The sequence below is a fragment of the Corythoichthys intestinalis genome, chromosome 6 (assembly GCF_030265065.1).
Source record: "Corythoichthys intestinalis isolate RoL2023-P3 chromosome 6, ASM3026506v1, whole genome shotgun sequence".
NCBI lineage: Eukaryota > Metazoa > Chordata > Actinopteri > Syngnathiformes > Syngnathidae > Corythoichthys > Corythoichthys intestinalis.
The window spans coordinates 51,770,476-51,783,740 of record NC_080400.1 but is presented as its reverse complement, the minus strand read 5'-3'; the positions used below and the strand labels follow the sequence as shown (position 1 = coordinate 51,783,740).

Here is a 13,265-nt window from a genome sequence, read left to right as displayed (position 1 = left end):
AAGCGGAGATTTTATTCTGCCAATTTGTTGCCGAATACAATTTGCCCGCAACTATTGCTGATCACTTCTCAGAATTAGCAAAACAAATGTTCCCTGACTCAAAGATTGCATCGGTAAGTTAATTTTATCAATTGACATTAATTTATAATTGGACACACTAACGAACTACCTTCAAGTCAAACTGAATTGCGAGATGAAGTGCCATGAAGTGCAGCCATCAAAAGACATGATAAAAATTGTTACATTCGTACATACACACACATACATACACTAGAAGTGCTACATACAATGATAACAAAAGTCACTGTTAAATTTTAGTAATCATGATGTAGCTGAAGATATTGATTGTTCTTTGATTGGTTATATGTTACAATATTACCAATAAATTCATATTATTTAAATACAACATACTTAAATACGTTGTAAGATTAGTCACCAATTTGTAAGGGTATACGTCACTATTTGTAAGATTGCCAACGGCCTCGGGTTGACAGGTATGCATATGGGCTTATATTCGTGGCATCAGAAATTAAATTTTCTAAAGTTAAGCATTTCAAATTCAATTTCTGATGGCACAAATAGCCTATAGACCCTACCCACGTGACGTCACAACTCCGCTCTCCTGAATGGTACCGCCCAATTGTCCGTCAAAACATTTGTTAACCTGTTACGGCTACGTACATTCCTCCTATTTACGGCGTGTTTTTCTGCTCCTTAACATTAATCATCAAAATGGTGAAGGCGTGTGTGGCTGTTGGTTGCACTAACAGAGAAGATGGAAGGAGAGACTTGAAGTTTTACCGTATTCCGAGGGATCCAAAGAGGAGAGCGAAATGGACGGCTGCAATTCGACGTGAAAACTGGGCACCAAAAAATCACCACAGACTATGTAGTAGTCATTTTATATCCGGTAAGATGCATTTAAGATATACTTAGAGGGTTTTGGGCTGACAAATAACCACAATTAAGATCATTGCGAGGCTAATCGCCGACAACATACGACGTAGTACGACATAGTTTCAAATTCAAGATGTTTGTGACTTCCCTTTCTTCCACCATCGTTATTTTTTGAATAATATTTAGCTGGTACCAAGTGAAAGAAACTGGCCTCGTCTACGGAGCTGACAAATAACCACAATTAAGATCATTGCGAGGCTAATCGCCGACAACATACGACGTAGTACGACATAGTTTCAAATTCAAGATGTTTGTGACTTCCCTTTCTTCCACCATCGTTATTTTTTGAATAATATTTAGCTGGTACCAAGTGAAAGAAACTGGCCTCGTCTACGGGGCTGACAAATAACCACAATTAAGATCATTGCTAGGCTAATCGCCGACAACATACACGTATGTATGTAGTGAGAGTGCTATCGCTAAACCATATAAACATTAAAAGCCTTAACTCCATTGACAAACGACATGAAATACATTAGACTTGACAGTGGACGTTAGCAATAACAAAAGATTTTGAATTGAAAATTTCGTAACTCACCTTTCCAAGCACAAGATAGATTCCTGCCGAATTTTCGTGGACGAGGACCTGTTTCACCCAACCAGCAACGAAGTATTTATAAGCCTCCTAGCTCTTGAAGTTTTTCAAATTTTCGTGAGAATAGGCTGATTTTGTGTGGACAAGATAATTGTAAATATCAGCGTAGCAGATGTCAGGCAGACAGGACGAAGACAGTGGGTCGAAAAACATCGATTTGGGCATCAAATATGGATCTGGCGACTGTATAGAACGAAGCTTTTCCACATAACGCCTTTTATGCAACACATCCAGTGAGTTTACGGCATCAGAAAGCACCGGGTCTTCCATGAAATGCATTTTAAATTCCTCGATCAATTGAAACCAATGCTAATACAGAGACAAAATGACGGACAAGTGGGCGGAACCATACAGCGAGCACGTGGTTTTGTGACGTCGGTGGGTAGGGTCTATAGCCCATAGAGAGCACCCATGAATAGACAACAATAGCACTTTCATTAAAGGATGCTGCATTCATTACAAACATTGCCAGTCAAGTCATATTTATATTCACCGCCCTCAATCACAACAATGTTGATTAAAAGTGGGTTCAAATCCAGCATCAACTAACGCACATTGTTGTTATGCATAGCAAAGAAGCTTACACCGCCTGCAGCAAAAATAAAAACTGTCCCTCTGTCCAATGACATTGTCTTTTTTGTTCTATTAATTTTTGTTTGTTCGGTCAAATTGTTTGGCATATTATCGTCATGAGTTAATGTTGCTAATAAATTTGAATTTATTTTTATTTATTGATTTTATTACATTTTATTTTTCAGTATCAAATGGTCAAAAATGTACATTGAGTGTATTTTTGCAGTTCAGATGTGTTTTTTTTTTTTTAATTCAGGCAAATTAACGCACTTTCCTGTTACAAACAAAACAATGTTAATAAAGTTATCATTTATATATTTTAATTACATTATTATTATTATTTAATAATACGCTTATTTAAGCTGATCGATATTACCTTTCACTCTTTAAAATTAAAAAGGACACAACGTTATGCAGAGGTGCACTTAAAGTAATAATAATTTCATGAACAAATGATACTATTTGCAGTGGTAGCAGAGAGTTGGGGGGGCGCGAAGCATTTTAGTCATCCTGGAGGAGGGCGTAACAGTAAACAATTGAGAAGCACTTGTCTAAGATAATGTGGAGGAAATTATGAAGAGTTTACATTGAATGGCAGTACTAGCACACAATCTTCAAGTTTCTACGGAGGTAAAAAAAAATTCCAGTGGAAAATTCTTTGAGGATAACGGAATTTTATCTGGAATTATTTAGAGGAAGCCTATATGATTGCAGTTCTGTCTTTCCATTCTACGAGTTAAAATCTCATCGGTTTTTGGCCACATTCACTGGACAGTTATAGGATGTGCACACTTGGGAAACCACAATATTACTACTTTTTTGTTTTTAATTATTGTTTTAACTTCCCCTCTTTTTTTCTTAATTGATTTTGCAGGTTATAGGACATATTAATCGTGAACACTTTTAAATAATTAGTTTCACTTTTTATTTAACAAATACATTTGATCAGACATGGAGGACTTTTTATATCCAGTTTAAAAATACAATGTCAGTAGCAAACTTTTTTCTTTTTTTTACTCATGTTTGGTCAAAAAACAATTCATGTATAATCCAACAAATGACAGATACACCTTTTAATCAGCTAAATTTGAACAATTTGAAGATAAAAAAAAAAGTCCCTCAATAAAAGATGATGAATACACCAGGAAAATGGGTATGTTCTTTCTGTTTTTGCGGTAGACCCAATTTTTTGCTCAAGACTGTCAAGTGAATGAGTGTAGCCTCAGGTTTTTAATAAATTATTTGTGAAACTAATGTTTAATAATAGAAATATAAAACAATTAAAAAAATAACTACTGATTTGCTGCTGTGTGGGAGTCTGGCCTCCTTGGGGCAGTGTGGCGCATATATTATTAAAGTCAAGATTTAATTTTGTTAATTTAACTAATTTTTCAAATATTACGAGGAATATAAGTTTGAAGCAGTGTGGTATCACCTGTCTTTATGCTTTACTACAGCGTTTGTTTGTAAATATTCTTTATTTGAAGGTGAACTCCACCATAATTTCTGCTGCTACAGAGTTTTATTTTATTTACTTTTTTTACGTATTTATTTTACTTTAACTCAAGATCAGTCCAGATCAGTTTTCCATTAGGTGTTGAAATAAAGTTGATGTTTTTTTTACTTTACAAAATGTGTTTTTTTTTGTTGTTTTTTTTTTACCCTAAGTGTAACCTTTCAGTTTTCTGTCAATTTCAACATTTAGATATGTATTTAAAAAAAAGACAACCGACATACTAGAAATAACATAGAACCTGTTTATTAGATTCAAAAGTGAGATTAAAGTGAGATAATGCTGAAAAATCAAAATGCCTTTGTGGTAAAAGACTTAACATAACAATGTCAACAATTTTTTATCAAACATTAACAAATGAACAACATTGAATTATTTTTCCATTTCAATGTCCTGGGGTTGCTCTTTTCGTTTGCGGTAGAGGAATACGGCAAGGACAACTATGACAATGAAGAGTGTGGTGATAGTGACAACGATTGCAGCGACTGCAGTGGTTGTCAGCAATCGTGGACTGCTCACACTGTTGTCCTGGGGCAGTGAACAGTCCAGGTGAAGGTCACAGTGTTTGGTGCCCACCATACTTTCCACCGTGCAGCGATAGCTTCCACACTCCCGCTCGGTGATGTTGAAATGCAAGGTGGCTCCTGTGGGGTCCACAGTGGCCTGAGGAGGCAAGACCTTATTTCCGCTGGTCTTGGACCAGATGTAATGCAAAGGTGGGGTGCCTTGCAGAGAGCTGCATTTCAGCGTCATACTGTTGTCTTCTTCGTCCACACTGCAGAGAGGCTGACTGGGTGCCTCTATGACTGTCAGGTCTAAGGTCTTCTTGTCCAGTTCTGGTAACTTCTTCACCAGACAGCGGTACATCTCCGTGTCTGACGGACGTACATCTTTGATGATGATAGACGCGTCTCCGTTTTGGGGATCGGCTGACGTGAAGTGGACCCTCCCCTCCATTGGTTTGTACAAATCGGAATACAAGCGGCCGCCAGTAAACCAAATGATGGGTTGCTCCTCTCGGTCTGCAGACTCAATACTCCACGAGACCTCCGTGTACTGCTGAGAGTCCACGGTGTGAGTGAACACACAGGGTAGCTGGACACTTGACCCCCTGGCGACGTAGTAGTGGTTCATTTCCTTCTGGATTTCCAGAGGGCATGCTGGACAAATGTTGAAAAACACTCCCAGGAGGACAGAAGGCCAAAGGAAGTCCCACATCATCGCCATGTATACACCTGCAAGTAAAAGACAAAAACATACTGGAATTAATCAAACACATTTTAGGATTTTTTTTTTCTATCACTAAAGCATAGACTTCACATCAGCAATCATGTTTTCATTATAAATGTAAAAAACAATGGAAAACAGAATAACACTGACATCAGTTAAATGTATTTTATCTCGATCCAAGTTTAAATGTTTTCAATCGGTCATGTTTACTCTTTAAATAAAAACTATACAATTGAAGACAGCATTTTTTTTTTTCCCAAGTGTTAAAATAAATGGAAAACACAAACACTGCCACAATAACATGTTTTTTGCATGATTACAAGTATAAAAGTTATCAGTCATCAATGCTTAGACTATCAAATGAAATTAAAAGAAAAAAAGTTAACACTGCACTATTCAGCTTATGTGGAAACATGATCAATACAAAACACCACAATTCCAATGTCTCTCAAAACAAGTAAATAGGATTTCTTACTTGCTTATCTTTAGGAAGGAAGATGCACACCAACGACAGCAACACTTGTCTGCTTCTTTGGCATTTGGTGTAGTAATTCATAACGAAAAAACAACTTATATCGGAAAGGAAGATCAAAGCATCAAAGAGTTGAAAGGGCTCCTCTCATCGTGACGTCATGCTATTTGTTGACACGCCTCCGCCGCCATGACAGACGGCTTCGTGTACCGCGACTTCCGCTTTGTTTCCGCACTTGTGCTCGCGTTTTCCGGTTTACACGTGCTCTAAACGTCGACACTAGGACGGATAATGGCCTTGTATCAAAAAATAGTCGCAAAATACCCTGGAGAAAATTATCTGTCCTAGTATAGACATCAGGGCCATGATTTTTCCTGTTTACACCACATACACCTCCAGCACACAAACGAAAACGCTTAGAAGAAACATGGCAGAATGCACAATGTGGTCGCATGAAAACTTCAAGTCAAGGTTATTTGTATTATAGCCACTACTTTTCACAATGTCGTACTTTTGAATTCTATATGTATGACAATCAGTCTGTATATTTTTTAAGCAGTTGCATGGTCATGGTCTAATTTAACCAAGAGAGGGCGACATAACAAACTCAAAACTTTCTTTACTAACGAAATATTTTTATCTTTGCATTCAGCCACCCCAACACACACACCCCCCTACGCACCCACTCTCTTACAATCACGGGGCTTTTCAAATAAATGTCAAATCTCTCAATCTGACTCCAAATTAAGGTGATTTTTGCTTATTAAACAGCTTCAGAGACCTATACCAAAGAAGAAACTCATTCATCCAATGTTTAAAGCAAGATTTTGTTTGAAAGTATCTGCATTAGTGAAGAAAAAAACAAGTATTACAAATCACATTGATCACATAAACAAATATTTATTTGTGCCAAACATTTCAAACTTAATTGAATCCACTGTCCACTTTGAAAGATCAAATTGTTTGGACTGAAACCAGCTCTGCATATCCCTCCAGAACAATTGCACTATATCACACTGAAAAAACTAATGTTCAAGATTATCAATCTCATTTTCAAAAAAAAAAACCAAAACAATTGTGCACAAAATTAAAGATTTAAGTTCCCGGGAGTCTATGACCTGTTTGTCGCATGCATATAGGCTGATATTTGTTTCATCAGAAAATACATTTTCTAAAGTTAAGCATTTCAAATTTACTTCTGATAGCACTTATAGCCTATCAGCCCATAGAGAGCACCTATTAATAGACAATTATAGCACTTTCAGTAGTGGATGCTGAATTCCTTACAAACACTGCAAGTAAAGTATTATTTATATTCATGGCCCTCAATCACAACAATGTCTTCGTTGGGGCACGGGATGAACTTATTTACCTTTGGGACATAACAGGTGGTGGCAACAACTAAATCACACTTGCAGCCAGTTAAAATGGATTCAAGTTGACTCAACCCCTGTCCTATGTCATTGTGTGTACCACATTTAGCATGGAGAAAAGAAAGAAGAACAAATAACTGTCTGAGGACTTGAGAAGCAAAATTGTGAGGAAGCATGGGCAATCTCAAGGTTACAAGTCAATCTCCAAAGACCAGAATGTTCCTGTGTCGACTGTGCGCAGTGTCATCAATAAGTGTAAAGCCCATTGTTACTAATCTCCCTAGATGTGGACGCAAAAGAAAAATTGACGAGAGATTTCAACCAAAGATTGTGCGGATGGTGAATAAAGAACCTTGACTAACATCTTAACAAGTTCAAATTGTCCTACAGTCCGAGGGTACAAAAGTGTCAACCCGTACTATCCGTTGGGGTCTGAATGAAAAGGGACTCTATTGTAGGATACCCAGGAAGACCCCATGTTGAGAGAAATGGTGGAGGAAATGTTTTGTATTCATAAATGTGTACTCAGTTGATGTTGAAATAATGTTCCTATTGCTTGTTAATATTGACATATTATCTTTTCGCCACAAGAGGGCAGGATTGGACTTAATTGTCTAAAGTGCTACTTTTATTACTTCCTTGTGTTTGACTTTGATTACTTTGATTTATGGGATTGCCTGTAAAGACAGCAATGTGAGAGGATGTATCCGCATGTCAATGGAAATTAAATACGCCGAGTTTTGGCTAAAAGACAACTTATTCTCCGTCAATTCTTCCTACGAATGCAACGTTGAGCTGCAACCACCTCAACAGGTTATGGGCCCAGGAGTCATTCGAAGGTAAAGTCAGTTTCCACCATGTAGAAGGTCGTGAAGGACAGCGTGCTCACGGACTGCTGATTAGCGGAAAAAGCTAACAAGCAACATGGATCCACGAGGAACAAGTGGGTAACTTCGACTGGCATTTGACGGAGATGAAGCTAAATATGAACTCTGGGAAACTAAAATGTTCGGACATTTTCATCTGATCGGGCTAAAGAACACAGTGCTGGTAGGACCAAACACTGAAGCCGAGAGAGAAATGATGAAATGAAAAATGTGGATGCGTATGCTCAAATGATACAACTTCTTGATGATAAAAGCCTCTCGTTAATAATGAGAGATGCGCCAAATGACGGAAGAAAAGCTCTGAAAATATTAAGGGAATATTATGCTGGGAAGGGAAAACCCAGGATTATAAACTTGTACACCATGGTAACATCTCTTCAAAAGGGAACCGAAGAAAGCATAGTGGATTACATAATAAGAGCTGAGACCGGCATCACAGCATTGCGAAATGCAGGTGAAACAATGGCAGATGGTCTACTTATCGCAATGGTCTTGAAGGGGCTGCCAGAAAGTTACAAGCCATTTACAATTCATGTGGACATGAGAACATGACATTTGCAGAATTCAAAACCAAACTCTGAAGTTTTGAAGAAACGGAAAAGTTAAATGCAGCAGAATCAAGTGACAGAGTGATGAAGACTAAAGCAAGAGCTTCAAAGCAAGCCACAAAAGCAAACGCTCGTGACCGGGTCAAAGACGACACAGAGTTGGTGTGCTTCAAATGTGTGATCAAAGGCCACCATGCAAAATCATGTCGACAAAAGACATGGTGTAGTCGGTGCAAAACGGACACGCACAAAGACACCACTTGCAGACGCATGGAAACACCGGACGGAGCGAGAAAAATTGCTGAAGATGGAGATCCTGACTTGGCGTTCAAGGTGAGAGATGAACAGCCCGACACCAGGCGGCAGGATACACACAGCATCCGGGAACAAGGTCTGATGGTGGACACGGGAGCGACATCTCATATCATCACTGACGTGACCAAGTTCAAAAGCTTCCAGGAGACGTTCAAACCAGAGAATCACAGCGTCGAGTTGGCAGATGGTACACGGTGCAGTGGAGTCGCACTAAAAAGAGGAGATGCAGAGTGCTACCTGATCGACAACAGAGGACAGCAGCGCAAGGCAACACTCAGAAACGCACTCTTCATACCATCGTACCTACAAGACATCTTTTCGGTGAAAGCAGCAACATCGAGTGGAGCCACGGTACTTTTCAAAGAAGGTGAAGACGCACTGATAACCAAAGACGGTACGAAATTCAATATTCATGTGTATGGCAAGCTGTACTTTTTGCATACAAATGGTGAGTCTGACAAGTGCAATGCATGGTATGATATTCACACATGGCATCAAATATTAGACCACTGTAATTATGAGGATGTGATAAAATTACAGAAAGTAGTTGATGGAATGCAGATTAAGGGAAAAGAAACACGACCTGAACAAATGTGTGAGATATGCATACAAGGAAAATTTATCCAGACTCGAAATAGAGACCCAGATACTCGAGCAGATACACCCTTAAAATTGGTACACTCAGATCTTGCGGGTCCTATAACTCCAGAATCGATTGATGGTTACAAATATGTGCAGTTATTCACAGATGATTACTCTGGTGCAATTTTCACATATTTCCTGAAAAAGAAAAGTGACACTGTTCTAGCAACAGAAAAATTTCTCGCAGATATACAGTAGCTCCTTATGGGAACGTAAGGTGCATCCGATTTGATAACGGGACTGAATATACTTGCAATGAGTTCCAAACATTGTTGAGAAAAAGTGAAATAAGACACGAAACATCAGCGCCGTATTCCCCACACCAGAAAGGGACAGCTGAAAGAGGATGGCGTACACTATTTGAAATGTGTACGTGCATGCTAGTCGAAAGTGGGCTACCAAAATACCTATGGCACTATGCAGTACAAACCACAGCAATGGTACGCAACAGATGCTATGATAGACTTACAGGGCAAACTCCTTACCAGATGTTGACAAACAAGAAACCAAATATTTCCAGAATGCAAAAATTTGGGTTTGTATGTTACACATACAAACAAGACAAGGGAAAATTGGATTGTAAGTGTGGCCGAGGACAGTTTGTTGGCTATGACAAAAATAGTCCAGCATATCTAGTCTACTATCCAGACACAAACAAAGTACAAAAACATAGGCTGGTAAAGTTTGTGAACAAGGAAGTCATAGAAAAACAGACACAGACATGTGACATGGATCAAGATGAAGAATACAACATGATGGGGTTGCCAAGGGCTAATCGAGCAAGTGTAGAGGTGAAAAACAGAACTGAAGATCCTGTAGAACACAGGTGTCAAACCGATTCCAGAAAGGGCCTAGTGGGTGCAGGTTTGCTTTCCAACCAATGAAGAGGACACCTTTTCACCAATTAGATCTTTTACATGTGTAATCAGTTAAACTTTGTCAGGTGCTGCTTGTTTCAGCAGGAAGTTCATTGGTTAAACTCTCTGCACGTTATCGGTTGGAACAAAATCCAGCACCCACTAGGCCCTTTCTGGAATCGGTTTGACACCTGTGCTGTAGAACCAAGTGCAAATAGTGAGAGTCCAAAGCAGGGGTGGGTGGGCAAACTATTCCACAAAGGGCCGCAGTGGGTGCGGGTTTTTGTTGCAACCCATTAAGAGGACACCTTTTCACCAATCTGCTGTTTTACAAGCGCAATCAGTCGATTGCAGTCAGGTGCTTCTCATTTCTGCTGAAACCTCATTGGTTAAATTATCTGTGTTGGCTCAGTTGGAACAAAGACCAGGACCCACTGCGGCCCTCGAGGACCGGTTTGCCCACCCCTGGTCCAAAGGAAGTGACACAATGTGAACTTGAGAGTAGAAGGTATCCTTCAAGAGAGGAGAAAACCGAGTCATTTAGAAGACTTCATAACAGAAGTCAGAGATAGTGATGGAGTTTATACCACTGTAGACTACTGCTACAGGATGGTAGTTGGTATACCTCAAACATATGAGGAGGCCATGAGTTCCAATAACTCAAACGATTGGTCAAAAGCCATGGATGAAGAAATTCAGTCACTAAACGAAAATAAAACATTTACCTTGACAACACTGCCAAAAGGAAAGAAAACAGTGTGGGGTAAATGGGTTTATGCACTCAAAAAGGATGAAGATGTGAGAGATAAGTACAAAGCACGTTTTGTGGCTAAGGGATTTAACCAGAGAATGGGAATAGACTATGGAGAGACATTTTCACCCACAGCAAATTTGACAAGTATAAGAGTGGTGTTACAGAAAGCGGCACAAGAGAGTCTGTTGTTACATCAGATGGATGTTAAGACAGCATACTTAATTGACGTATTGTCCAACATATGACATGATGGCTGATATCATGACAAAACCTGTAACAAAGTTTAAATTGAAGAAGTTTGACAGTGCTATTTTTGGAATTTGAAATGTAAAATTTCATTTGGTTGTTAAAAAGGCATCAACATGAGAACAAGTGGGGGTGTTGAGAGAAATGGTGGAGGAAATGTTTTGTATTCATAAATGTGTCCTCAGTTGATGTTGAAATAATGTTCCTATTGCTTGTTAATATTGACATATTATCTTTTCGTCACAAGATGGCAGGATGGGACTTAATTGTATAAAGTGCTACTTTTATTACTTCGTTGTGTTTGACTTTGATTACTTTGATTTATAGGATTGCCTGTGAAGACAGCAATGAGAGAGGATGTATCTGCATGTCAATGGAAATTAAATATGCCGAGTTTTGGCTAAAAGACAACTTATTCTCCGTCAATTCTTCCTACGAATGCAACGTTGAGGTGCAACCACCTCAACACCCCACTTCTGACCCAGAGACCAAAAAAAATAAAAAGCCTGGCTGGAGTTTGCCTAAACATACCTGAGAAAGCCAAAAACATTTTGGAAGAATGTTCTCTGGTCAGATGAGACAAAAGTAGAGCTTTTGGGGAAAAGGCATCAACATAGAGTCAAAGTCAAACATGGCAGAAGTTCCCTGATGTTTTGGGGTTGCTTACTGCCTCTGGCACTGGACTGCTTGACCGTGTGCATGGCATTATGAAGTCTGAAGACTGCCAACACATTTTGCAGCATAAAGTAGGGCCCAGTGTGAGAAAGCTGGGTCTCCCTCAGAGGTCATGGGTGTTCCGGCAGCAGGACAAGGACCCAAAACACACTTTAAAAAGCACTAGAAAATGGTTTGAGAGAAAGCACTGGAGACTTCTAAAGTGGCCAGCAATGAGACCTGACCTGAATCCCATAGAACACGTGTGAAGATACCTGAAAATGGCAGTTTGGAGAAGGCACCCTTCAAATCTCAGAGACCTGGAGCAGTTGGCCAAAGAAGAATGGTCTAAAATTCCAGCAGAGCATTGTAAGAATCTCATTGATGGATACCGGAAGGGTTTGTTCGCAGTTATTTTGTCTAAAGGTTGTGCTACCAAGTATTAAGCTGAGGGTGCCTAGACTTTTGTCCGCCCCATTTTTGGAGTTTTGTGTAAAATGATAATGATTGAATTTTTATCGGTCTCTTTTGTGTTTTTTCATTGCAAGCAAGATAAATGAAGCTATTACTACTAAAGCATTTGTAATTGCAATCATTGTCTGGGAGAAATTGAGCATTATCTGACATAATTGCAGGGGTGTCAATACTTTTAGCAAGCACTGTGTATAGGAATGGCTGTATTGTGAGATGGTGACCCGGCTGATGTCACATTCGCATTCTTCCTCAATCCAGGAAGTCTCTAATTTCCATGGCGCGGGAGTCAAAAAAATTGAATAAGGCGGAAAACAGACAAGACTGAAAAAGCAGTTTCTGCACTTGCACTCCTCTTTAAAAGAAACTACTGTATTTTAAGCCAAAACAACTGTTGTGTTTGATAGAACTGTATGTCTATATGCTGCCATAGCAGATTCATGGCACATTAAGCCCCGGAACCATTTTTAATTTGTCCGTTATACCCCGGAAACCCTCGTTTACAGATGTCACGCAACCGCTTTTGTTTCCAACCAGCCATAAAACGAAGGTAATTAATTATATTTTTATTCAAAATGTCTATCATTTTATAGCTTAGAAACATTAATTGGTGTCTAATATTTGTATTAGAAAAAAAAAAAAAAAAAAAAAGAAAAACGACTTTAAAGTGCCTGTGACACGAAAAAGCATGTTTATTTCATAATACACGCGGTATTTTATGCCCCTGAATGATATGGGCCGCTTGGATGTGTGTGGAAGCGATCGCTATTTTTATTTAGTTTTTTGAATCCCGCGCCATGAAAATGAGTGACTTCCGGCTTCGGTCTTGCATTGAGGAGGAGGGCGCTGTGACGTGTACGGTAGAAGACGTCCTCTTCACGCTACAGTGTACTGTTGTGTATGAGGACGAAGGATTCTGCTGATTTTGCGGATTAATACGTTTATTTTTCGCATCACGCCAGCCAAACGGCTGCAGAAAAATCATTCTGTATGAGGGAGAGGCGTATGCGCCTTTTTGGAGTTTCAAAAGGTTCCCATTCACCGTGGATATTTACTGTGGGACCATTGGACTTATGAGGAAGTGAGTAAACATCTTGTTTTGTATTATGTCAAAAACGAATACAGCGATTACAAAGTAAACACTACAAACTTCCTTTAAATGAAGGACTACTTACGTT

At 39.1% G+C, this 13,265-nt stretch overlaps 2 protein-coding genes across 2 annotated transcripts; one reads left to right on the top strand and one right to left on the bottom strand.

Moving 5' to 3' along the window:
• Positions 1-4,010: 4,010 nt before the first annotated feature.
• LOC130917101 (coxsackievirus and adenovirus receptor homolog) lies at positions 4,011-4,865 on the bottom strand. The gene has a single exon (XM_057838188.1). The coding sequence runs from the start codon at positions 4,863-4,865 to the stop codon at positions 4,011-4,013; it is 855 nt and encodes a 284-aa protein (XP_057694171.1).
• A 2,493-nt stretch (positions 4,866-7,358) lies between these two features.
• On the top strand, positions 7,359-12,604 carry LOC130917843 (uncharacterized). The gene is made up of 2 exons (XM_057839578.1): positions 7,359-8,857; positions 11,290-12,604. Exons 1-2 carry the CDS (start codon positions 8,233-8,235, stop codon positions 11,364-11,366), a joined length of 702 nt encoding a protein of 233 aa, XP_057695561.1. The 5' UTR covers positions 7,359-8,232; the 3' UTR covers positions 11,367-12,604.
• Positions 12,605-13,265: the final 661 nt, after the last annotated feature.